Raw genomic sequence first — 25,212 nt, forward strand, 5'->3', positions numbered from 1 at the left:
CCCCACCCCCCACCCCGCTCCCTCCCACCCCCCTTCACCCCTTCCCTGCAGCTCTCCCTTCTCTCCCTGCCCTGCGCTCATCACATCTGCCAGGGGTGCGGCTGTCCTGCAGGTCACTGCCACCGCCTCCAGAAACAAAGCCTCAACGCAAAGGGTATGCGCAGCCCTTTCTAAGTCTTCAAAAACACCAAAGTTATTGCACTTCAAAAAATACAACAGGTTTGTGGTTCCAGCCCTTCCCCCCCCCCCCCCCCCCCCCCCCGCCCCTCCCCCCCCCCCCCCCCCCCCCCCCCCCGCCATGGCTTCTGCTCAACTAAAAAACGATGCACTACGCACGACTCCTACGAGACCTTCGGGGTAGCTTCAAAGCTTCGGGACGTGGCTCTTTACATGAGGTGCAGAGCTGCAGGAGCTCCTATCTAGACCAGTGCGATGCCAATCGTACGGCTGCCCCCTCCCCCTCCCCCCCTCCGAGTGCTCCCCATCTCTCTGTCTATGCTCCCTGGGTTATACAAACCTCCCCTCCCTTCCCTCCCCCCACCCCCCTCACCCCACAACCCCATCTCCTGCCTTGGTTTCTCCCACCCCCAGCCCCCTTTTTCCCCAGCCCGGACTCACACGTCCAGCAACAAACTTGCTCTTAATTAAGGAATGGTTATTTAACAAGACAATTGAAAATGCAACACAGCTTTGGAGACGCCGGGAGGTGGATGGAAGGGTGGGTGGCTGGATGGGTTAAGGATGTCCCTGCGGATCAGCTCCGCCGATCCCGAGCAGCCTGGCTGTAGGGCAGAGCTGTGGATTCTGACTGCCTGCTTCCAGACACCTTTTTTCCTTCCTTCCTTCCTTCCTTCCTTCCTTCCTTCCCTTCCTTTCCTTCCTTTCCTTCCTTTCCTTCCTTTCCTTCCTTCCTTCCTTCCTTCCTTCCTTCCTTCCTTCCTTCCTTCCTTCCTTCCTTCCTTCCTTCCTTCCTTCCTTCCTTCCTTCCTTCCTTCCTTCCTTCCTTCCTTCCTTCCTTCCTTCCTTCCTTCCTTCCTTCCTTTCCTTCCGGCTCCAGAGTTCAGGCTCAGGCTCTGAGCTGGGGTCGATTTCCAACCAAGAAGTGGTTTGTCTGTTTCTTTCTCTCTGCGGTCGGGGTTGGTTTCTGGGTTCACTGTTATCTTTGTGGTGGTTGTTTGTTTGTTTTTCTCTCGTTTTAACCATTAGTTTGGAATAGGAAAGTCAAAAGGAGATGAGAGGGAGGGTGATGAGGTGGGAGAGGACTTTTTTTCTCCCCTCCTCCAGTTTGATAAGCACCAGAGTATTCAAGTCTGTCCATTCTGAGATCCAGAGCTGCTTCTGCAGTCAGCAGGCAGAAACTAAACCCTTCTCGTAAGAGCAGCGTCGTTTTGGTTGGGGTCCCTCATCATCATCATCTTCCTCCTCGTCTTCCTCCTCCTCCTCCTCCGATGAGGAGCTGTCCAGTGTTAAATCCACGACGTCAGCGCTGGCCTTGCCGTTCTCGCCGTTGCCGTTGGGAGTGGGCAGCAGCCCGTTCACATCTGAAGAACCTGCAAGAGGTGGGGCAGGAGAGGAGGGATTAAGACCTTGGATGCCCAGCCAGGGGATGGCTTCATCACTCCTGGGCTCTCCAGGCTCTGTGGGACCTAAGCTGCTCCCCTGAAAGGGAAGGACTGGATTGAAGCTTAGGGCGGGTTAAATGGTGAGCAGCTGGACGTGAGGCAGCACTGTGCTCTCCAGGCCAGGGCCAGCTGTGTGCCCTGAGGTGCTTGCACCTCAGAGATGCTCACCTAGAACTAATATGGGGCACTGAGGGCTGCAGCTCCTCTCCTTCTCAGCTCTGATGGGACACCAGGAGCCATCCACCAGGTACTCGATTTCATCTGCGTCTTCACATTCCGTCAGGATCTTTGACAGGAGCCTGGATGGCAGAAAAGAGGGCACCTAGTTAAGCTGGGGGCACTCAGCAGAGTGCTCAGTGATGGGCAGCAGCCTGGCTCTTCACCTTGAACAGCCCCAACTGGAGAAGAAACGTGGCATTAGCTGGCTACCAACAGCTACCAATCCTTGTAGCCAAGGGCAGCGCCAACCACCCCTGTCCTCTCTGACAGCACCTAACGCTTTAATTGCAGGCAACTCGAGGTCACTTCTGCCTCCTCATCCACTTCCCCAGGTCTGTGAGGCTGCTTCCAGACAGACACCTGCCTGAGATCCATGCCAGGACTGACACAGGTACAGTGGCATCAAGGCAGAAGCAAAGGACACAGCACTGCCAGCTGTGTCCTGAGCCGACCCCCAGCAGCATGGGCAGCAGGGGCAGGGAGGGGATTCTGCCCCTCTGCTGTGCTCTGCTGAGATCTCCCCTGCAGTGCTGGAGGCCTCAGCACAGACATGGACCTGCTGGAGCAGGGCCAGAGGAGGCCACAGCAGTGCTGGGAGGCTGCGCAGAGAGGTTGTGGAGTTTTCTTCTCTAGAGAGAGACTTAGAGGAGCCATTAGGAAGAAATTCTTCCCCAGGAGGGTGCTGAGAGGCACTGAACAGGCTGCCCAGAGAAGCTGTGGAGGCTCCAAGCCTGGAAGTGTTCAAAGCCAGCTTGGATGGGACTCTGAGCAATCTGGGCTAGTGGAGGTGTCCCTGGAACTGCCATTCTGCAGGGCCTTGTTGACATTGAGCATTTGCCTTCAGAGCTAACAGCAAAAGACCTTTGTGGCACAGCAGTGGGAGCAGGCTCCTGCTCTCTCCTGACTGCAGGAGCAGATCCCTGCAGCAACCACCAAGGCTGCAACTCCAAAAAAAGCTGACAAGGCCCAGGGGATTCCTTTGACTCCACCAACCAGGCTGCTCCTCCTCAGGAGCCTACGCCCTGCTTTTGACTAACAACATCCAGTGGTGACTGCCAAGTTCCCTCCAGCTCACTCTTGGGGAGGTCTGAAGACCTTCATCCAACAGAACTGGCACAGAAACCCTCCTTTGAGCACTGTAGTGCCCAGACAAAGGAACCTGAGCCTTCACCAGTGATGTTCTCCTCCTCCTCCAGGAGGACACATGCACTGCTGACCTGCAGAAGTCCCCTCACACTTTCTGCTTCAGCCCTGTTGGGACCTCCAAGGAACTGGATTTTCCTGTTGGTGTTGGCCAGAGGACAAACCAAAGAGCAAACAGCTACCTAGGCTGGGGCTGCTGCTGTCTAGAAAGCCACAAGCTCTGCCCCAAACCAGCAGCTACAAACACTCAGCACAGCATCAGCCTGGCCCTGGGAATCCACCACCCAGGTGGAGACTCCTCTGCTCCCTTCACTGCCTCCTGTGCCAAGGCAGCTTGATGCACCTGAATAATTCTCCTGAACTCATCCTGCTATTGGTGGAAGCTCCATCAGAGGCCAATTATACAGGCCATGAGGGTGGAGACTGTTTTCCAGAAGCCAGGAACCATGCAGCTTGCTCCACCAGTCCCCAGAGAGTTGCTTCTCAGCTTGGTTGGCACCAGTTGTCAGTGGTCCCAGCTCACAGAACAGGCTCCATGTGTTTGGAAGCAACAAAGCTGCTCCAAGGGGTTGAGTGGTCACAGCAGCTCCCTGCTCACAGCTCCTCCCTTTCCTCTTAGGCAGAAACCAGGCAATTTGTGGTGCTCTTCTTTGGAGATGGCCTCTGGAAGAACCCTTCACTCCAGAACTGCTGTACCCAAAGCTGGTTTCCCCTCAGTACATCCAATTTGCCTGACAAGGGCACTCCTGTCCCCTCCCATGCCAAAGGGGCTGGACCTGTTTCTGTGTGGCCTGCCCTAGGTGATTCTGCTCTGGCAGTGGGGTTGGACTCTGCGATCTTCTGAGGTCCCATCCAAGCCCTACCAGCCTACAATTCTGCCCCTCTGATGGATCTGAACCTGCTGCTCTTCTCCCCTCTAGGCATGTGAAGCAGAAGCAGTCCTCACTGAGACATCCATCCCATCCTTGACACCAAGATACTCACAATGCCCACAGAAACTGCACTGCAACAGTCACCAGAGGGTACAGAAGCCAAGATTCTCATCTCTGCATGGGTACCTCTGTCCTAGGGGGGGTAGATCATAGAATTGTTAAGGCTGGCAAAGACCTCCAAGGTCATCGAGTCCAACCTTCTACCCAACACCTCCATAGCTACTAGACCATGTCATGAAGTGCCACATCAGATGTTGGCAGAGAAGACCTGGAGCCTGCCAAGAGCTGCCTGTTTGCTGAGGAGCACCTCACATAGACAAGAAAACAGCAAAAATCACCTTATTGAGTGCCTATCAAGTGGTTCATTCCCTCCAGCATCATGTTGGGTCAACCAAGGTGGCTTTTCATCAGCCTGATGAAAAGAGTGAGGCAGTAAATGCTTGATTCTCAAAGTGCTTTGGTGCAAAGATGAAGGGCAGCAGACAAATTAAGTGTTGCTCTAACACACCAAGACTTCTGCTGTGCTAGCAGAAGCAGCTTCCAACTTTGTTCCCAGGTGAACTTCCATCAGCTGCACAGACCAAGAACCAAGAGCCAGCATGGAAAAGAAAGGGGTTGAAGACAGAGCAGGGTAGGTACTGACCCATCAATGATGAGCTGGTCATAGGGTGCAGGTTTGTCACAGACAGGACACATCCATGTGGGCTTCTTCTCATTCATCTGTAGGTAGAAGACAGCATCGAAGCACTGCAGATGTGCACAGGTCTCTGCCCGGCACGGCACCGACAGCCGCATCTTCACCAGCTGTGGGACCAAAGAGCAGAAGATCAGCCACCAAACCCCTGCTCAGCTAGCCCCAGCTCAAAAGGAGAACCATGCCAAGCTGCTCTGGCAGCAGAAGTTCTTGACTAAGCCAGGCTCAAATGCAGTGCAAGGACTTACTGGGCAGATGAGAGAGACACGAACCCCCGTGGTGGCAATTTCGCTGTCGGGATCCAAGCGCAGCTTCTCTTTTACTGCAGGAAGAGTAGAGAGCACAACGCTGAAGAGCTGCAAACCTCAGCCTTGGCAACAAAGTGCAGCACAGGCCAAGCTCTGGCTGCCTACCAGTCATTGTGACCACAGTGACCACCTCTGCCAGCCAGGGAGAGAGGAGACAAAGCTGCTGTATCAGACCAGGCTTGTTGCAACCTGCAGAGCTCAGCAGAGATACTGCTTGGCCACCAGAACCCTTGTGTGTGATGAGGCAGGTTATGGTCTGCAAGCCAGCTGGAGTGTTTACTGCCTGAGGAAGCTCACAGTTCCCTGCAGATCCCCCTTCCCAATGATCCAGGTCTCCCAGGACATGCTGCTTCTCATCCAGGCAGAGCAAAGGAAGGAGCTGGGATGGACATAGGTGTTGGGATGAGGGCAGCCAGCCGCACGCTGTCCATTAGCTGCTGTGGTTGTGCTCTCTCAGTCACCCTCCCACCTCTTATGTACAAACCACAGGCTGGGGGGACATGGAGGGAATCAGCTTCCTCCTACTTGGAAGTTGACTTTGATCTCCCTTGGAAGTCTGTGGAGACACCTCCATACCCAGACTTCTCACAGGGAGGGAAAGAGTGGCCAGACAGAGCTCTAGCACACAGCAAGACTTGTGGAACAAAGTCACTTTGGGCTTATCTGGTCTTTAGGATAAACACATTGAGTTTATTCCCTCCTGAGTTCAGGACAGTGTTAAATGCCACCCCCTGCCTCATGGCATTCAGAGATAGTTCCCTCCAGGCAGTGAGCAAACACAGGGTACAGCCAAACTGATGGGAAACCACATCTCATCATGTCCCTGTCAAACAAACAAGCCTCTTCCCAGTCCTACTGGGCTGTAACTCTTGTGTTACATTCTGACCAGCTCACTGATTCCAGCAGACCTCCATAGGAACCACCAGCAGACCCAGAGGTGGCAGGGCAGGCAGCTCAGAGAGCAATCAGCCATGCAAAGGCAGCCACAAGCAGCCATCCAGCAGGTATGTGGAACAGTGAGACATGAGGAGAGGTGATAAGAGAATCCTGCCCCTGCTGCTGCAGCCTGAAAGGATGCTGTGCCCAGCAGAAGAGGGACACAGAGCTGCTGGACAGAGTCCAGGAGGGGTCACAAAGATGATCCAAGAAGTTCTTTAGTATGAGGGTGGGGAGGCTCTGGAATAGGCTGCCCAGGGAGGTAAGAAAGCTCTCTCCAGACTCTCGTGAGCTGCAGGTCAGACTCCACCATGGAAAGGTGATGTCCCTCACCTGCAATGGCTCTGTGCATTTGCTTCACATCATGATTCCCCTGAGCACTCTGGGACAAGTCTCTCTTGGGGTCATCTCTTCACTCTGGTATCAAAGTGCTGGTGGTGGAACTCAAACTGCCATCCCCTGAGACTCAGCGGGGGCTGGGGCAGCAGAACATTTCCACCAGGATCTCTTGCTCCAAAAATATCCTCTGGCAATAGTGCAGGTGAAGGCTGAGGTGCTGTGGTAAGGTTGGGCAGTTCATACTGACTCAGGTGAAGGCATGAAGCCCTGAAGTCGGGAGGACACCAGCCCTCAGTGGCACTCACCCACAACAGCACCTGGGGACAAGTTCTCAGTCCAGCTGAGGTGACTCAGAGCTGCTGCAGAGCCCAGACAGCCACGGATCTGGGGCACTGTCACACGACTGACACAGGCTGCTCAGATGAACAGTGCTTTTGTACAACTGGAGGGAAGGGATGGCACAAAGCTTGGCAGCTGCTCCCCAGCCCGTGGCTGGCAGCCCGGCTGGGAGGGAAGCTGCAGTCTGACAGGCACAGGGCCCAGCCCCCCTGCCCGCTGCAGCAACACTCACCAAGTGCTTTGCAGAGCTCTGGGTGTTTGATCCCAATGGTTTTCAACCTCTGCAGCAGCTCTGCTGAGGTCATCTGCCGCACCAAGTACAGCCCCACGGAGTAGCTCTGGGGAGAGAAGCACAGAGAAGGTCGAGAGGAGGCTGGAGAAGGGAAGGGAAAGGGTGAGAGGAGGCAGGGGAAGGGAAGGGAAAGGGCGAGAGGAGGCAGGGGAAGGGAAGGGAAAGGGCGAGAGGAGGCAGGGGAAGGGAAGGGAAAGGGCGGGAAGGGAAGGGAAGGGAAGGGAAGGGAAGGGAAGGGAAGGGAAGGGAAGGGAAGGGAAGGGAAGGGAAGGGAAGGGAAGGGAAGGGAAGGGAAGGGAAGGGAAGGGGCGGGAAGGGAAGGGAAGGGAAGGGAAGGGAAGGGAAGGGAAGGGAAGGGAAAGGGCGGGAAGGGAAGGGAAGGGAAGGGAAGGGAAGGGAAGGGAAGGGAAGGGAAGGGAAGGGAAGGGAAGGGGCGGGAAGGGGCGAGAGGAGGCAGGGGAAGGGGTGAGGAAGGCTGCTAGGCAGTGCTGTGTGACCCCTTGGGCAAGTACCTTCCCGTAGTTCCCCCAGGTGACGGTGATGCGGTTGGTCGCTGCAGACAAGTACATGAGGTGGGTGAGGTTGATGGGTCGACAGGGCCTTTTGGGTTCCACTCCAGGTTTGTTTGATGGATAGTAGCCCTAAGGCAGAAAGATGAAATTCCCTGGCTGACTCCAGATGTTTGGATGTGGGTACATCTGTTCAGCAGCTTCGCTGAATTCTACTTGCCCACAGTTTCCAAGGAGGGAGTTCAAGGGAGCACAACAGTCACACCAAGCACAGAGCAAAACAGCTCAAGAACAGGTTACTAATGACACAGCCATGGAATGGTTTGGGTTGGAAGGGACCTTCAAGATCATCCAGTTCCAACCCCACTGCCACGGCCAGGGGCACCTCCCACTAGCTCAGGTTGCTCAAGGCCTCATCCAACCTGGCCTTGAACACCTCCAGGGAGGAAATATCCACAGCCTCCCTGGGCAGCCTGTTCCGGTGTCTCACCATCCTCCTGACCATTAGAAATGTAACTTTAAACTAAGCAGTGCACTTTTCTACTCTGATTTCTTGGCTGCATTCATCAGGAAAGTGATTTCCTCCTCAATTAGACAAGTGGGCACATCACCCCCCCGGGCTGAGCTGACTTACCGGCACTGAGCAGTAACTGTGGTTCACCTTCACGGCGATGTTGGGTGGGTACTGATCCTCCTGAGGAGAACTAGTGTCTGTGTAACAGATTCTGTGAAGAAACAACACAGCCCTCAACATCCCCATGCTGTCTGCCTCTTGAAAGCTCTCTGCACACCACCAGCAGCCAACCAGTACCACACCAACCCATGCTCCCTCCTCTGGCCGCAGCAAAGCTCTCCTAGACTAGAGGCAGGCTGAGGGCTGGGCAGCAGGATCTGACATGCTGCTGTCTGCAGCACTAACTCACAGAAGCACAGAGTGTTAGAGGTTGGAAGGGACCTCCACAGATCATCCAGTCCAACCTCCCCTGCCAAAGCAGGATCACCCACTGGGCAGGCTGCACAGGGACACAGAATCTTAGAATCAGGCAGGTTGGCAGAGAGCTCCAAGCTCAAACAGCCCAACCCAGCCCCCAGCCCTGCCCAGCCACCAGACCATGGCACTCAGTGCCCCAGCCAGGCTTGGCTTCAACACCTCCAGCCACAGCCACTCCACCACCTCCCTGGGCAGCCCATTCCAGTGCCAATCACTCTCTGTGCCAACAACTTCCTCCTCACATCCAGCCTCAACCTGCCCTGACACAGCTTCAGCCTGGGTCCCCTTCTTCTGGCCCTGCCTGCCTGGCAGCAGAGCCCAACCCCACCTGGCTACAGCCTCCCTGCAGGCAGCAATGAGCTCTGCCCTGAGCCTCCTCACATGCAGGCTGCACCCCCCCAGCTCCCTCAGCCTCTCCTCACATGGCTCTGCTCCAGGCCCCTCCCCAGCCTTGCTGCCCTTCTCCAAACACCTTCCAGCACCTCAACATCTCTCTGCAATTCAGGAGCCCAGAACTGGACACAGCACTGCAGGGGTGTCCTGAGCAGTGCTGAGCACAGGGGCACAAGAACCTCCCTTGTCCCGCTGCCCACACTGCTCCTGAGCCAGCCCAGGATGCCATTGGCTCTGCTGCCCACCTGGGCACTGCTGCCTCCTCTGCAGCTCCTCTCTCCCAGCACCCCCAGGGCCCTCTCTGCCTGCCTGCTCTCAGCCACTCAGTCCCCAGCCTGTAGTGCTGCTTGGGGTTGTTGTGGCCAAAGTGCAGAACCCTGCCCTTGGCCTTGTTCAGTCTCATCCCACTGGCCTCTGCCCACCCATCCAGCTTGGCCAGGTCCTTCTGCAGGGCTCTCCTATCCTCTAGCAGCTCCACAGCTGCTCCTAGCTTGGTGCCATCTGCAAACTTACATGCAGGTGTGTTTTGAAAGTCTCCAGAGCAGGAGACTCCACAGCCTCTCTGCTGTTTGCGTTAGGCTCATGAACAAACAGTGCACTGTGAGTTATCTTTGTAGCTACGAAACCCATGCTGAAAGTTGTTGGTTTATTTTTGAAGGCAGATTATTCCCTCTCCCTTTAACCTGCTGATAAATCAGCTCCATGCTCAGACATACCTTAGCACAACCTGAACAGATTTCACACCGGGTTGCAACTCCCTGGTAAAGTAAAGCAGCAACAGCAGCAGCAGCAAAAAAAAGAAATAATAAATTCACTTTCAGATTAATGATGTAAGAAAATTCATTATCTAATAAGGTAATAAGCTCCCCAACCAAAACACACCCCAAAAAATCCAACCTTTAACCCAGAACAACCCAAACCTCCTCACATTTTTGCCAGACTTCAAAGAGTTTTAGGCCTTTTTCTTCTAGAAAGACTTTTAAAGGATTACTTTAGCAAACTCCATTTAAATTCTACCACCTTCTCACCCCCCTGCAAAGAGTAGTGGTCCTTTAATTATACTTATTTACCTTAATCTACCATCTAGAGCCCTTCTCTGGGTTCTCCACTCTGCAAGGTGTTGCTGACAGGTATCAATTTGCCTGGCATCCCTTCGCTGATGTACAAAACCCTGAGGTTTAAGGTCACTTCTACCTGCCAGCAGCCCTTCAAGGCTGCTCTTTGTTCAATTATTCACTAAAGCTGCTTGAGCAAACCAAACAACCAAATATTATGGCACAAGCCACAGCACGTGGAGGCTTTTATCAGCCCTGAAGCCTTCTGTGGTTTATCATTTTCCTTTCTGTTAAGTCTTCAAACAGCTTCCCCTGTGCTGTTGACCGAGTGAGATCAAAACAGCAATCAAGCACTGGACGCTCAGGAAACATTTCTCTGACTCTGTCACAACAAAATGATTTTACCACGAGGAGAAATAACGAAAGGTTTTAGGATTACATTTGGAAGAGCCTCTTCTGCCCTCTCCCTGCAGCAAGCACCGAGGGAGCAAGGTCAGCAGAGGAGGAAGCTTTCCTGCCTGCACTGACAGATCTTGGCCTTTCATTGTTTGAACCAAAAGTTGCACCCTGACAGAGGTCAGGGTAAATCCCAGGCAGGGCAGGGTGGTTTCTGAGCTCCCTCACAAGAAGGAAGCTGCCTTTCAGATGCAAACAGCTTTACACATCCAGCTCTTGAACTTCTGCTGCAAAGGAATAGCTGCAAATACTCCCAACACAAGCTCAGCAGAGCACTGAGGTCCTCTGTGTCACAACACTCTGCACCATTCAGAAGCAAGGTTAAAGGAGAAGTGAAACTTGGGGGCTAGGATGGGTGAAACTGCACCTCCCAGCAAGGCCCCCTGCTTTACATGAGAAGTGGCCTGTCTGCCCCTGTCCCTTCCCTTGCAGAGAACAAAACGAGCTTCCACAGAGAGAGAACAGAGAGGAACTGCACGGCTGTGCTTTCTGGAATAGTTAACACACCACAAGAAGTACCTGGAATTTCTGATCAGCTCCACTTGTCTTGGTGTTAATGCAAAAATGCAGGGACTCTCCTGGAGCTTCTCATTATTCTGTGGAACTGAAGAGGGAAGAACAAAAAAAATAAAGCCAGCCTGTCCATCAAACTGATCCTATCTGTCTCTTTGTACACTGCAAAGACAAGGTGATTCTTCATGTCCTCGGCTGTCTTTACTTCCAAGTCCTGTTTTCCTCCCCTACAGCAGCACAACAACTTCAATCCTCAGGTAAACCTGCTGTTGATTACAGCTTTGCTTATTTATTGCTTGCTTCTTTTGCTTGTCAGCACAGGGATTTGGATTTGCTTCGGTTTCTTTTCTTTCTCCCCCACTTCCCTCAAATAATCACCAGCCAACAACCCTGTGCTCCTAGAACAACGAACCATAAGAGGCATCACAGTGTGGAGAAGCATAAGAAGTGACCTGGGCATGACATGAAAACATGATACCACCAGACTGAGCAGACTGTTCTGGAAAGGAAAGGAAACAACAACAAAAAGATCAGCTTAGACAACAAAAAAGAGACATCACAAAACCCAGCTGCAAGAGATAAACCACAACTTACTCACACATGACCTTGAGGCTGGTTCAGAAACGCTTAATTGCAACTAGAGTAGGTTGCTCAGAGTCCCAAAACAACCTGACCCGGAGTGGTTCCAGGAATGGGACATCTGCCACCTTTCTGGGCAACCTGGGCCAGGGTCTCACCACCCTCAGTGAAGTAGGTGCCTGCAGCTGCTTAGTTAACAACTCTCCTCTTTGAGCATGAAGGAACTGAGCAGCAGCAGCAGCTGCTCCCCATTTTCTTTATGTCTCCTTGCTGAAGACCTTTCTCCAGGCAGGCATCACAGAGTAATTTTGGTTGAAGACCTTTAAACTCATCTGCTCCAACCATTCTCTAACTCTGCCAAGCCTGAGGCTTGACCATGTCCCTCAGCACCAAATCTCTGCAGCTCTTCAACACCTCCAGGGATGGGAATTCAACATCTCCCTTGGGGAGCCTGTGCCAGTGATTGATGACCCTCTTAGTGAAGAAGTTTCTTAGAATCATATAGAGTCAAGCAGGTTGGAAGAGAGCTCCAAGCTCATCCAGACCAACCTAGCACCCAGCCCTGCCCAGTCACCTGACCATGGCACTAAGTGCCCCAGCCAGGATTGGCTGCAACACCTCCAGCCACAGCCACTCCAGCACCTCCCTGGGCAGTCCATTCCAGTGCCAATCACTCTCTCTGCCAGCAACTTCCTAACAACATCCAGCCTCAACCTGCCCTGACACAGCTTCAGCCTGGGTCCCCTGGCTCTATCCCTGGATGGCAGGGGAAAGAGCCCAACCCCACCTGGCTACAGCCTCCCTGCAGGCAGCTGCAGGCAGCAATCAGCTCTGCCCTGAGCCTCCTCACATGCAGGCTGCACCCCCCCAGCTCCCTCAGCCTCTCCTCACAGGGCTGTGCTCCAGGCCCCTCCCCAGCCTTGCTGCCCTTCTCCAAACACCTTCCAGTACCTCAGCATCTCTCTGCAATTCGGGAGCCCAGAAATGGACACAGCACTGCAGGGGTGGCCTGAGCAGTGCTGAGCAGAGGGGCACAAGAACCTCCCTTGTCCTGCTGCTCACACTGCTCCTGAGCCAGCCCAGGATGCCATTGGCTCTGCTGCCCACCTGGGCACACTGCTGCCTCCTCTTCAGATAACCAACCTAAACCTCTCCTCAGCTGCCTCACAAAGCACTCCAATGAGATCTGGACCCAACCAGCTCTCAAGTTCTGTGCTGAGCAGCCAGCCCAAAATGCACAGGTTTTTAAAGCTAAATCTTTTCAGACAATGGAGTTTCATCCTCTTTCCAGGAGAGATGCCTCCATGCACAGCTCAGCTCCTTGACTTGTAGAATGGCTGCTGGGCTCAATTTATTTTAACAGTTGACAATAGCAAGGAATCAATTTTTAAGACTGAGCTTGATCAGCAATCCTCAGAATGAGTCAAGACAGAGAACTTCCAAACCCCAAGAGGACTTGGCAAATCTTATTTAAGTCTCCAGCCCAATGTAATTACAATGGATTCCTGTTTGGAGATGCCAGCTGCAGCTCTGCAGCTCTTGAGCTGGCAGGATAGACCACACCATGAATATTGATCTGGGGGGTTTTAGGGTCTTTCTGCAACAAGGTTGTTTGGTTTGGATTTGTTTGGTTCTTTTTTTTAAACACAGCATTCCTCACTCTTATATTTATTGGCCAAACTTGGAGCTATTCATAGATTCTTAGAATGGGTTGGGTTGGAATGGACCTTAAAGATCATCCAGTTCCAACTCCCCTGCCTTGGGCAGGGAGACCTCTACCAGCCCAGGTTGCTCAAGGCCTCATTCAATCTGGTCTTGAACATCTCCAGGGAAGGGACATCCACAACCTCCCTGGGCAAGTGGAGGCCTCTCTTTCCTCCCTGTCATCACCATGGCTGGAGATCCCAAATGCACATCAGCTTCTGCAGGGCTGAGGAGTTTGTTTGGATCCCCCAATTTACATCCCCACACCTCCAGAACACCTCAAAATGGGCCACAATGCATTATCCAAGTGGGTTTGTTAATCCTTGACTGATGGACCTCCTCTGACTAGGCTGAAGGGTGTTCATGTTCATGAGGGTCTGGCAGATGGGGCAAGGTGGCTGCTATGGCACCTTTGATTGCTGTAAGGGCAGGCTTAGTTTAACCATGATCCTCAGCACCACATCTCTGCAGCTTTTCAACACCTCCAGGGATGGGAATCCAACCACCTCCCCTCGGGAGCCTGTGCCAGTGATTGAGAACCCTCTCAGTGAAGAAGTTTCTTCTGACAACCAACCTAAGCCTCTCCTCAGCTGTCCTACAAAGCACTCCAATGAGATCTGGATCCAACCAGCTCTTCACTTCTGTGCTGAGCAGCCAGCCCAACATTCACAGGTTTTTAAAGCTGAGTTTAACTCATACCATGACTTGTTGCAGGGAGAACTGTGTGCTTTTATCAGGACCCCCTGGAAGTGGCCTGGTGCAGTGGTGTTTGCTCTGCAGTCATAGAATCATAGAACCAACCAAGTTAGAAGAGACCTCCAAGATCATCCACTCCAACCTATCACCTAGCCCTGTCCAATCAACCAGACCATGGCACTAAGTGCCCCATCCAGGCTTTTTAACACCTCCAGGGGAAGGCAGTAGAGGAATGGTCCTCTACAGAGAGTGAAACCTGACTTCAGAGGGGCTGGAGCAGCAGTTTTGCTGCCTTTAGACAAGAGGAGCAACACCATCCCAGCAAGGCAGGTATTATCTGAGGGTAAAACCAAACAAATGCTGTTTACACAGACACTGGCAGGACATCCCAGCCTACATGGCCTTCTACTCCCACAGCTGCACTGCAAGATCTCCTCTGGCTTGCCTCCAGAAGAAGAGCAGTGGCCTTGGTACCAGCAGCAAGTACAGGCTGTCACAGCTAAGGCTTGGCACACAAAATAAAGTCATTCAGAATTCCTTAGAGCAGATTATTGCCATCAAAAAACTCTCCTCACACTGCTTCACCCCCAAAAGTGCCAGAGGATAAATACACTGAGCAGCAAGGTACTCAGACACAAACAGTGCTGACACAAATACTCCACTTGTTAGCTACTTAAAACACAAGGCAGGGAAGACATTAGTATTCCTCCCCTCTAAAAACCTATCTGATCAATCTTCATTTTAAGCCTTATCTACCCGAGAGAATTGCAGCAATTTCACTAAATTAGAAGAATTCTTTCATGCTGACATCCTCAGACCAAAGCAGAGAGCTGCAGCAGAAGCTGTTCTCATGTAGATAACTCAGATGCTCAACTCAATACTCCAATTGACTGCCTGTGTGCAGTTAGCAAATATGAGCTATTAGCTTGTTCACAACGGACCCAATTTATCTACTTTTAGCTGAAGCCACCTTTGTCTGTGAGCCTAACAGTAATTTGATAGTTCTTCAGGGACTCTGCTTGCCTACAGACCAAATTAGGCATCGCCCACCTCACCTTTGATCTCAAGGCAATCATCTCAAGGAGGCAGGAGAGCCTTTTCATTAAGAAAGACGCTTCCAATTGAAGTCCAGAAGACATAAATTAAGCTTCCCCTACTCCCACCATGGCTATAAGCTTCAAATGCCTCTTTTGCAGCCTAGGGAAATGGGTACTACAGCAGCAGCTGGTGTCTAAATGGATCTCAGATCTTAAATCTCCTTCAGGTACTATCATGTTATGAGTTTCTAAGGTTGACAAGGAGCTTATGCTCGGCCCAGATGCGGAATGGGAACAAAGCACCAAGTGGTGCAGCTTCCTCATGGAAAGAAAACACTCAGAGTGCTTTGTTTCATCATCCTTCCACACTAAGCAGAGCCCTGAGCAATCAGCACTTCTCACACTGAAGTTGTTCCATCATGTGGCTGTTGCAGGTAGCAACAGGGAGCAGCTGAAGTCACAGAAGCAGCTGAAGTCACAGAACCACCTGGGTTGGGGTGAGACCTTTCAGATCACAGTCTCCAACCATCGAGTCAGCACCACCAAACCATGCCCCTCAGCACCACATCCACGAGGCTCTGAAACCCCTTCAGGGATGAGGGTTCCACCAGCACCCTGGGAAGCCTGGCCCACGAGGTGTTGAAAGAAGTCCTGTTTTACAGAGACACAAACACTTCTTTCTTGCCATCAGCAGGAGGATCTGTAGCTGCAGGTCACCAGGTTGGGCTAATTACCCAAGAGTCTCAAGACATCCTTGGGTTCTGAGCAGCTGACTGGGACAATGGAGACTGAACATCTGTTCACCCCCTGCTACTCCCCACCAGTCCCCCACCCTCTGGCAGAAACCACTCTCATCAAAAGGGAAAATGAGTCAAATATGCTGTAGGGAACAAGCTGACCCCGAGGGAGGTGTCAGCTAACAGAGGTGAGATACTAAATTTAATGAGGCCTCGGTTCTGAGCTGAGGCAGAAGATTTAGTGTCAACTTTTAACAAAAGCTGTTAATCACACTAAGTAGATTCAGACTCCTCTCCCATCTCTGAATGTTCCCACCCTCTGGAAGATTCGTTTTCCTTCTGACTAACAAATGCCACCCCACATTTAAGGCTGAACCAATCGATTTCCCAAACAGCATGGCAAAATATTTCACCTTCACCCTGGCAGTCACCCCCATCACAGCATCACCATCTTTAGTGCCTCCAAATGAAGATGAAAATTAAGTGGATGTAAATTCTGATCACCAATCCCTTTATATTTGCTTTTTGGTACCTGCACAATCATTTCTTATTTTTTTCTCCTCCAACCCACAGGTATTTCCCCTCCCCCCCAAGCATTTTCATCCATCATGCATTTTGTTTGCCAGCTCCCAGTGAAAGCAGTTCTAAGCAACCTGACTTTAGGAGGCATTGTGGCTCGATGCACCCCAGTGTGGTATCTGTCTTCTGTGCACACCATCTTCCCTACCAGGGCATTGTGTTTAACATCTGTGCCAGCACTCTTTTGTTTCTCAGAATGTAAATAATGAAGAATCAGACTCCCAAGCCCCAGGGTGGAAGGAAGCATTTCCTCCACTGCTCCCAGCTGCCCCTCAAAATCCACAGCATCATGCACAAGTAACTCTGCCAGGCACCAAAACAAGAGCCAGGCGTGGTGTCTCATGTGGGTACCATCCTCTTTCACCAACTTTAGGTCAGGTATTCAAGCACTGAATCTAAATTGTTTGGGTTGGAAAAGACTTCCAAAGTCATCCAGTCCAACCAGCAATCCAACCCTACCATGGCCACCAAAACATGGCCCCAGGTGCCATGGCCACAGGTTACATCTCCAGGGATGAGGACTCCACCACCTCCTTGGGCAGCCTGTGCCAATTCCTGACCACTCTTGCAGCACAGAAATTTTAACTCATTTCCAAATAACCCTCCCTGGCACAATTTCAGGCCTTTTCCTCTCCTATCACCTGCTACTAAGGAGAATCACAGAAACATTCTGGTTGGAAAAGACCCTCAGGATCACCAAGTCCCAACCCCCACCTCACTCCAGCCTCCCTTCAGGGAGTTGTAAAGAGAGCAATGAGGTCTCCCTTCAGCCTCCTCTTCTCCAGACTACACAAGCCCAGGTCCCTCAGCTACACCTCACCACTGTTCTCCAGACCCTTGGCCATCTCCTTTGCCACCAGTGTGCTGCCTTAGCAAAGTTCTGACACCAACACTGAAAGCTTTTCATCTCTATGCTGCCAAATGACAGCCATGGAAGACAGATGATGATTCACTGGAGGACAGATTCTGATTCACAGCAGACTGCAACGTGCAACACAGCACCAGTTAGAACAGAGGGTATGAAACAGCAGACAAATAAGATGGGCTTTCAAATTACATCTCAAAGTGACCACATTCCTGTTCTGAAGCAAGGGGAAAAAACAGCTATAACAGAACCCAAATCTTCAAAACTCATCTAACTGTGCTGGCTTGAAATCTTCACAACTTACTCCTAACAGAACTCAAACTTTTAAAACCCATCTAATTGCCCTGGGTTGAGGAGAAATCAAAGCTTCAGAACTCAGCTCTGCTGGGTTTGACAGAACACAGATGTCTAAAACCCACCTAACTGTGCTGGCTTCAGACCTTCACAGCTCACCTAAGTCTGTTGGCTTCAACAGAACCCAAATCCTCAAAATCCACCTAACTGTACTGGCTTCAGACTTTCACAACCCAACTCTGTTGGCTTTGATAGAACCCAAACCTTTAAAGCCCTCTAACTGCCCTGGGTTGAGCAGAACTCAACCCTTCACAATTCACCCAACTCTGTTGGCTTCAATAGAACTCAAACCTTTAAAACCCATCCAATTGTGCTGGATTCAGCAGAATTCAAACCTTCACAATTCACTTAATTTCTGTTGGCTTCAATAGAACTCAAACCTTTAAAACCAACCTAATTGTGCTGGCTTCAAAACTTCACAATTCACCTGTTTGCTTCAACAGAACTCAAACCTTTAAAATCCATCTAAGTGCTGAATTCAGAACTCAACCCCTCACAACTCAACTCTGTTGGCTTTGACAGAACCCACACATTTAAAATCCACCCAATTGTGCTGGATTCAGCAAAACTCAACCCCTCACAACTCTGTTGGCTTCAACAGAACTCAAACTTTTAAAACCTATTTGACCATGCTGGCTTCAAACCTTCACAACTCACCTAATTGTTGGCTTCAACAGAACTCAAACCTTTAAAACCCATCCAACTGTGTTGGGTTCAGCAGAACTCAAACCTTTACAACTCAGCCCTTCACAACTAAATTCTGTTGGCTTCAACAGAACACAAACCTTTAAAACCCATTTGATTATGCTGGTTTCAACCCTCCACACTCAACTGCTGGCTTCAACAAACCGCAAACCTTTAAAATCCATCTGTGTTGGGTTCAGTAGAACTCAAACCTTTAAACCCATCTGTGTTGGGTTCAGCAGAACTCAGACCTTTAAACCCATCTGTGTTGGGTTCAGCAGAACTCAGACCTTTAAAACCCATCTGTGTTGGGTTCAGCAGAACTCAAACCTATAAACCCAATTGTGCTGGGTTCAGCAGAACTCAAACCTATAAACCCACCTGTGTTGGGTTCAGCAGAACTCAAACCTATAAACCCATCTGTGTTGGGTTCAGCAGAACTCAAACCTATAAACCCATCTGTGTTGGGTTCAGCAGAACTCAGACCTTTAAAACCCATCAGTGCTGGGTTCAGAACTCAAACCTATAAACCCACCTGTGTTGGGTTCAGCAGAACTGAAACCTATAAACCCATCTGTGTTGGGTTCAGCAGAACTCAAACCTATAAACCCATCTGTGTTGGGTTCAGCAGAACTCAGACCTTTAAAACCCATCTGTGTTGGGTTCAGCAGAACTCAAACCTATAACCCCATCTGTGTTGGGTTCAGCAGAACTCAAACCTATAACCCCATCTGTGTTGGGTTCAGCAGAACTCAAACCTTTACAACTCAACCCTTCACAACCAGACTGTTGGCTTCGACAGGACCCAAAGCGTTTTTCAATCCCACCTAACCGCGCTGGCTTCAAACCTTCACAACTCACCTAACTCTGTGGGCTTCAGCAGTTCATCCAAGGTCGTGTAGAAGGGAAGCTTCACCAGGCGAACCTCAGGCTTTGCAACTTTGGGTGGCAACCTCCCCAGTCCATTAAGATACTTCCCATAGAGCGTGGGATAGTCAATGTTTGTGGTGGAGATAGAAGTCCGAGCCACGGCGCTGCCGCGGTCGTAGGACGAGTGTATGGAGAGCGCCTCCGGCGAGCGGTGCTGCTGGGGCTGGGGCTGAGCCACCTCGGAGCTCTTCTTGGCGTAGCGAGTCTCATAGAGCTCCTTGATTTTCTTGAAGACTTCAGGGCTGCAGTCAAATTGGACCAATTGCAATGCTCTGGTGACTAGTTCATGTTTAAGTCCGCTTTTACTCCTGCCAACAAAACCCAGCAACATCTGAAGATCTGAGACTCGGAAACTCATCACCATGTTCTAGGGGATAAAAAATTAAAGATGTTCTTACAGTTATAAAAGGCACAGTGGCAGTTTGCTCTATGCTTTAGACTTGGAAGGACTGAAATAATCCCTTTTGAAGGCAGGCACCAAACCTTCCAGCTGGTGTTCACCCCATTAAGATCCCATTTCTTAGCTGCTTGTTTGAGCAAAGCAAATACAGGAGACCATCGATTGAAATATCACCAAAAGCAGATCTGTCACCAAACCAGGCCAAGAGCACTTGAGATAAATGTTAATCCTCCTCAAGATAGGGCATCTGGAAGCAAGAGCGCCCACAGAGGCAGGTCCCACATGTGAAAGACCACAGCAGCTTCTCTGCCAACCTTCCCAAGCACCTCTGGGTAAGAGAAGGACACTAAAAACTTCATCTGAAATGGTGTAGGCAAAGGAAGAAGGAGAGAGTCCAGAGCAGGCCACAGAGATGATCAGAAGGTTGGAGAACCTCACCTATGGAGACAGGATGGGAGCATTGAGGCTGTTCAGCCTGGAGAAGAGAAGGCTCTAGGAAGAGCTTAGAGCAGTATTTCACTACCTGGAAGGGTGTCAGGAGAACTGGGGAGGGAGGTTTCACAAGAGCTTGTAGTGATAGGCTGAGGGGCAATGGCTTTGACCTGGGAGAGGGCAGACTGAAACTGGACATGAGGAAGAAATTCTTTAGGTGGGGAGACACTGGCACAGGTTGCCCAGGGAGGCTGTGGATACCCCCTCCCTGGAGGTGTTCAAGGCCAGGATGGATGAGACCTTGAGTAAACTGGGCTGCTGGAGGAGTCTCTGTCCAGGGGAGGGAGTTGACACTGGATGATCTTTAAGGTCTTTTCTAACTAAACCCATTAAATCAACATGAACTGGCAGGTGATATTGAAGTGAGCTGGGACCACCAGTTCTTCCACACTGTATTTCAGTGCACCTTTATATTATCTGTTCAGACAAAAAAAAACTCACTCCAGAATCCTATAAACATCTACAAGACCTTCAAAAGACAGAATTGCATTTTAGACCACAGAAAAATATCTGAAGACTACTAAAGAGAATTGCTGCTCCCACAAGAATGATGCCTGCAAACCCTCTTTGGGTGCTTTGCCAACCACTCCCCTGTGACCATAGCCAGTAGCTGCCATTGGCATTATCCATCTCAGGGCTTTGATAAGCAGCACCAGAGAAGGGTATGATAAAATGGTTCAGGTTGGAAGGGACTTCAGAAATCATCTACTCCAATCCTACTGCCAGGGACAGGGACACCTCTCAACTAGACTCAACTGCTCAAGGTCTCATCCAACCTGTCCTTGAACAGCCCCAGGCAGGAGGCAGCCACAGACTGTTCCAGACTCTCACCACCCTCCTATCACAGAACTTCCTCTGCAGCTCCAGTCTCACCCTGCTCTGCCTCAGCTCCAAACCATTCCCCCTTGGCCTGTCTCAGACACCCTCAGCAAAAAGGTGATCTAGGGTAGGGTGTACCTGCGCATGGCAGGGGAGTTGGAAGTAGATGATCTTTGTGGTCCCTTCCCACCCTGATTGATTCTAGGATTCTAAGTCTCTCTGCAGCTGAGGCAGGGACACCTCTCAGCTAGACTCAGCTGCTCAAGATCTCATCCAACCTGGCCTTGAACACCCCCAGGCAGGAGGCAGCCACATCCTCCCTGAGTAGTCTGTGCCAGACTCTCACCACTCTCCTACTGAAGAACTTCTCCCTCAGCTCCACTCTAACCCTGCTCTGCCTCAGCTTCAAACCATTCCCCCTTGCCCTATCTCTAAACACCCTCAGGAAAAGTCTCTCTGCAGCCTTCCTGTAGGATCTCTTCAGCTATTAGCAGGCAGCTCTAAGGTCCTCCTGGAGCCTTCTCTTCCCCAGGCTGAACACCCCCAGCCTGTCCTCACAGCAGAGCTGCTCCATCAAGTGTGTGCTTTTCAAACTTCAAGCTTCCCTTACCTGCCTGACAGGTACCCACATGTACACACTCAACATCCCTCCTAGTTTGTGGAACATGGGAGTTCAAGAAGAAACTCCACTAAAATAAACCCCAGAAACAGAGACCCTGCAGGTCTCTCCTCCCCAGCTCTTGTCTGGGGATTAAATAATACCAATTAAGAGCATAAAAGTCAAATTTCTATGGAAGGTAACAGCAGCCTTTTAATTTCCTGGAATAAAGCAGCTCTGGATTTCTTTATTTGAAATGAAGCTACTACTGACTCCAACGGCATTTAAGAGCTCCTCCTGCAACGTGTGGGAATGAGACTAGAGAGAAAATGTCATTTTATTTTCTTCTTTCTCATGAAATCTGTCATTTCATCTGGAAGCCCCAAAGATGTTACACAAACATCACTGGCTGTAAAGCTTCTCCTTTGTTGGCAGTTGTGTCCCAAAATATCTCTGATGAGAGGAGGGAAAAAAAAGGTAGGGAAATTGAAAGAAGAGAGAAAGGACATTTCATTGCCAGAAAAATCAGTGTCTGTGAGCAGTGGATTTAAATAGTTGGTGCACTATGTGCCACCTGCATGACCTGGGAGAAACATGGATGTTAGGAACAAGTTCTGTACCATGAAGGCAGTGGAACATCAGAACAGGTTGCCCAGAGAGGTGATTGAGGCCTCATCCCTGAGGATATTCAAGGTGAGGCTCAACAGAGCTCTGAGCAACCTGATCTAGTGGAGGATGTCCCTGCTGACTGCACAGGGCTTGGACTGGATGAGCTTTGGAGGTCCCTTTCAACCCAGATCATTCTATCAAACCTAGTTTGTGAGTCTCAGTTTTCTTCAGCTACAAAATGGAGAGTGCATTGTCCTCTCTGAGCATTCCAAGGATAAACAATATTCCACAGATAAAGACATCAAGGCAGTGAGGCACATCCACAGTGCAGCACCCAGGGTGCAGCTATTCCTGCACTGCCAGCTCCTACATCCCTCATTCCTTGGAGCTTTTGGTGTGTAAAGTGGAGTTTGAGCTGACAGACTCTGGCAGACTACATTTAGAAGGATTTAAGATCCCAAAGGATGATCAGATTTGAGCAGTAACAGAAGAATAAGCTCCAGACAAAGAAAACTGCCACTGAGGCTTGGACCTGTATGAGCAGCAGAGTGATCACATTAACTACTGAGATCATTAATGCTAAGATCTCTTCATCCCCCCCTGAGGGATCCCTGTGTGAGTGGCACAGAGCCCATCAAACACCCATTATAGGAGCAACCACACCTTGGAAGCACACTTCCCTCCGAGGCCTGGGCTCAGCTCATGACTCCAAGAGGGATCCAAGAGCAGGGAGAGGGCAATGCCTCCTAAAACAAGTTTCTCCCAGATCTCACTTTCAGAGAATCATAGAATTAACCAGGTTGGAAGAGACTTCCAAGCTCAGCCAGTCCAACCTAGCACCCAGCCCTACCCACTCAACCAGACCATGGCACTAAGTGCCTCATCCAGGCTTTGCTTGAACACCTCCAGGGACGGTGCCTCCACCACCTCCCTGGGCAGCCCATTCCAATGCCAATCACTCTCTCTGTTAAGAACTTCTTCCTAACATCCAGCCTAGACCTACCCTGGCACAGCTTGAGGCTGTGTCCCCTTGTTCTGTTGGTGGTTGCCTGGGAGAAGAGGCCACCCCCCACCTGGCTACAGTAGTTGCAGCCAGCAATGAGGTCCCCCCAGAGCCATCCAGCCACACGGCCACTGCTGACCTGCTCCTGCGGGCCCTAAAGGCTTTCCTTCTGTTGGTGTCTCTCTGTACCATCTTTGACACCGACTGGGTGAAGCCAGCTCAAGTGCCAGCAGCTAGTCCGAGAGTGGGACATGGAGAAGCTCCATCTCTCAGAGAGGTGCCTGTGAACTCCAGAGGCAAAAGGAGAAACCCACAGCGGTGCAGGGTCCCTTTGCCCCAGAAGAGATCAGAAGATGGGGTGCAGGCTACTGGAGGCACCGCACAACTTCAGGCACTGTTGCTGTTCGACATTTCACCTCACCCCGCAGCGCAGGAGCCTCAGAGGCTGCTCCAGGTCTCCTCAGCATGCAGAGCAGGAGGCTCTGTCACACGCAGGGCACTGCTCACCCCATGGCCACCCTCCCCAGCCACGCCGAGACAAGCAAAAGCGCTGCACTGACTCCCCAGCCCTCCGCCGGGCCCGGCTGGACAGCTCCGCTCCTCGCCCCGCCGGCCGCGCCCCCGAACCGGGCTGGGAGCCCGGGGCAGGCCGCAGAGGGACGGCAGGGCACGAGTGGGCCGGGGCTGCGAGGGGAAAGGGCGAGGGGCGCGAAGAGCAGGGGAAGGAGCTCGGGCGGGCGGCGCAGGGAGCCACCTGCGCTAATTAATCACCGGGAATTAGCTGCGGGGGAGGCTGGAGCCTGACCCGCCGGCAGGCCCAGGGGCGGGCGGCTCCCCGGAGCTGTGAGCGGGCCCGGTCCAGGCACGGGGTTCGGTGGGGGCTGCGACCGGGCCCGGAGGCCGGGGTGGGGCAGCCCCTGAGGTAAAATGGGGGGGGGGGGAGGGGAGGGGGGGGAGAAGGGGGGCGGTCCCGGGGCGCCGCCCCCTCAGCCCTCACCGCCGAGGCCAGGGCCGTGCCGCTCGCGGTCCCCCCGCCGGGAGCCGCCGTGCCCGGTGCTGGCCGGAGCGGCGCAGGCCCCGCCGGTGGGGCGGGGGCTCGGTTCACTCACTTTCGCCTCCACCAGCTCCGCCGCCATCTTGGCCTCCAGCGTCCACCGCGCCGGGAGCCGCCGCCGGGTCACGTGACCGCCCCGCTCCGGCGGGGGAGGGGCCGCCCGCGGCGCGCACCGCCCAATCCGCGCGCACGCTCTGCCCCCCTGCCGGCCGCGGGCCAGGCCGCGCAGGCGCAGTGAGACCCTCCCCGCCCGGCCCCGCCCCCCCCGCGGCTCTTAAAGGGACAGAACCCTCAAATCCCAGCGTGGGTAGGGGGGTGGAAGGGACCTCTGGAGATCAGCCAGTTTGACCTCCCTGCTCCAGCAGGGCACCCACAGCAGCTTGCCCAGAGGGGGTTGGAAGGGACCTCTGGAGATCAGCCAGTCCAACTCCCCTGCCCCAGCAGGACACCCACAGCAGCTTGCCCAGAGGGGGTTGGAAGGGACCTCTGAAGCTCACCCAGTCCAACTCCCCTGCCCCAGCAGGACACCCACAGCAGCTTGCCCAGGGGCAGAGGGGTTGGAAGGGAGCTCTGGAGATCAGCCAGTCTGACCTCCCTGCTCCAGCAGGACACCCACAGCAGCTTGCACAGGAGCAGAGGGGTTGGAAGGGAGCTCTGGAGATCAGCCAGTCTGACCTCCCTGCTCCAGCAGGGCACCTACAGCAGCTTGCCCAGAGGGGGTTGGAAGGGACCTCTGGAGATCAGCCAGTCCAACTCCCCTGCCCCAGCAGGACACCCACAGCAGCTTGCCCAGGGGCTGAGGGGTTGGAAGGGACCTCTGAAGCTCACCCAGTCCAACTCCCCTGCCCCAGCAGGGTACCTACAGCAGCTTGCCTAGAGGGGCTGGAAGCTCTGCAGAGAAGGAGACTCCACAACCTCTCCGGGCACCCTGCTCTGGACTTCCAGCACTCTCACTTTCTTCTCCTGTTCAGATGGAAGCTTCTGGGTTCCACTTTGTGCCTATTGCTCCTTGCCCTGTCATTTAGCACCTCTGGGAAGAGTCTGGTCCCGTCCTCTGTCCCCCCACCAGCCCTTTAGCTCTTACTGGGCATTGATGAGATCCCCTCTGGTGCAGGGGGTTCTTTTTCCCAGATGCAGGATGCTACATTTGCCCTTTCTGAACTTCGTGAGGTTCCCTCCATCCTGTTGTCCAGGTTGCAAATCAGGACAGGGGCTTCACTGGGGAGCAGTGGTTGTAGGACAGATGTGGGCTGGAGGCTGCTCCTGCACTGGGCAAGAGGTCGAGAGTGAGTGGGGCAGGGGGCAGCATGGCCTCCAAGGAATGAAGCATA

At 52.4% G+C, this 25,212-nt stretch overlaps 1 protein-coding gene across 1 annotated transcript; it reads right to left on the reverse strand.

Moving 5' to 3' along the window:
* Window positions 1-638: 638 nt before the first annotated feature.
* PIAS4 (protein inhibitor of activated STAT 4) lies at window positions 639-24,027 on the reverse strand. The gene is made up of 11 exons (XM_064175164.1): window positions 23,937-24,027; window positions 18,838-19,273; window positions 10,748-10,832; window positions 9,434-9,475; window positions 7,968-8,058; window positions 7,337-7,465; window positions 6,765-6,870; window positions 4,859-4,932; window positions 4,560-4,720; window positions 1,791-1,921; window positions 639-1,550 (listed from the first exon to the last, which is right to left on the reverse strand). Exons 1-11 carry the CDS (start codon window positions 23,961-23,963, stop codon window positions 1,345-1,347), a joined length of 1,488 nt encoding a protein of 495 aa, XP_064031234.1. The 5' UTR covers window positions 23,964-24,027; the 3' UTR covers window positions 639-1,344.
* Window positions 24,028-25,212: the final 1,185 nt, after the last annotated feature.

The sequence above is a fragment of the Pogoniulus pusillus genome, chromosome 41 (assembly GCF_015220805.1).
Source record: "Pogoniulus pusillus isolate bPogPus1 chromosome 41, bPogPus1.pri, whole genome shotgun sequence".
NCBI lineage: Eukaryota > Metazoa > Chordata > Aves > Piciformes > Lybiidae > Pogoniulus > Pogoniulus pusillus.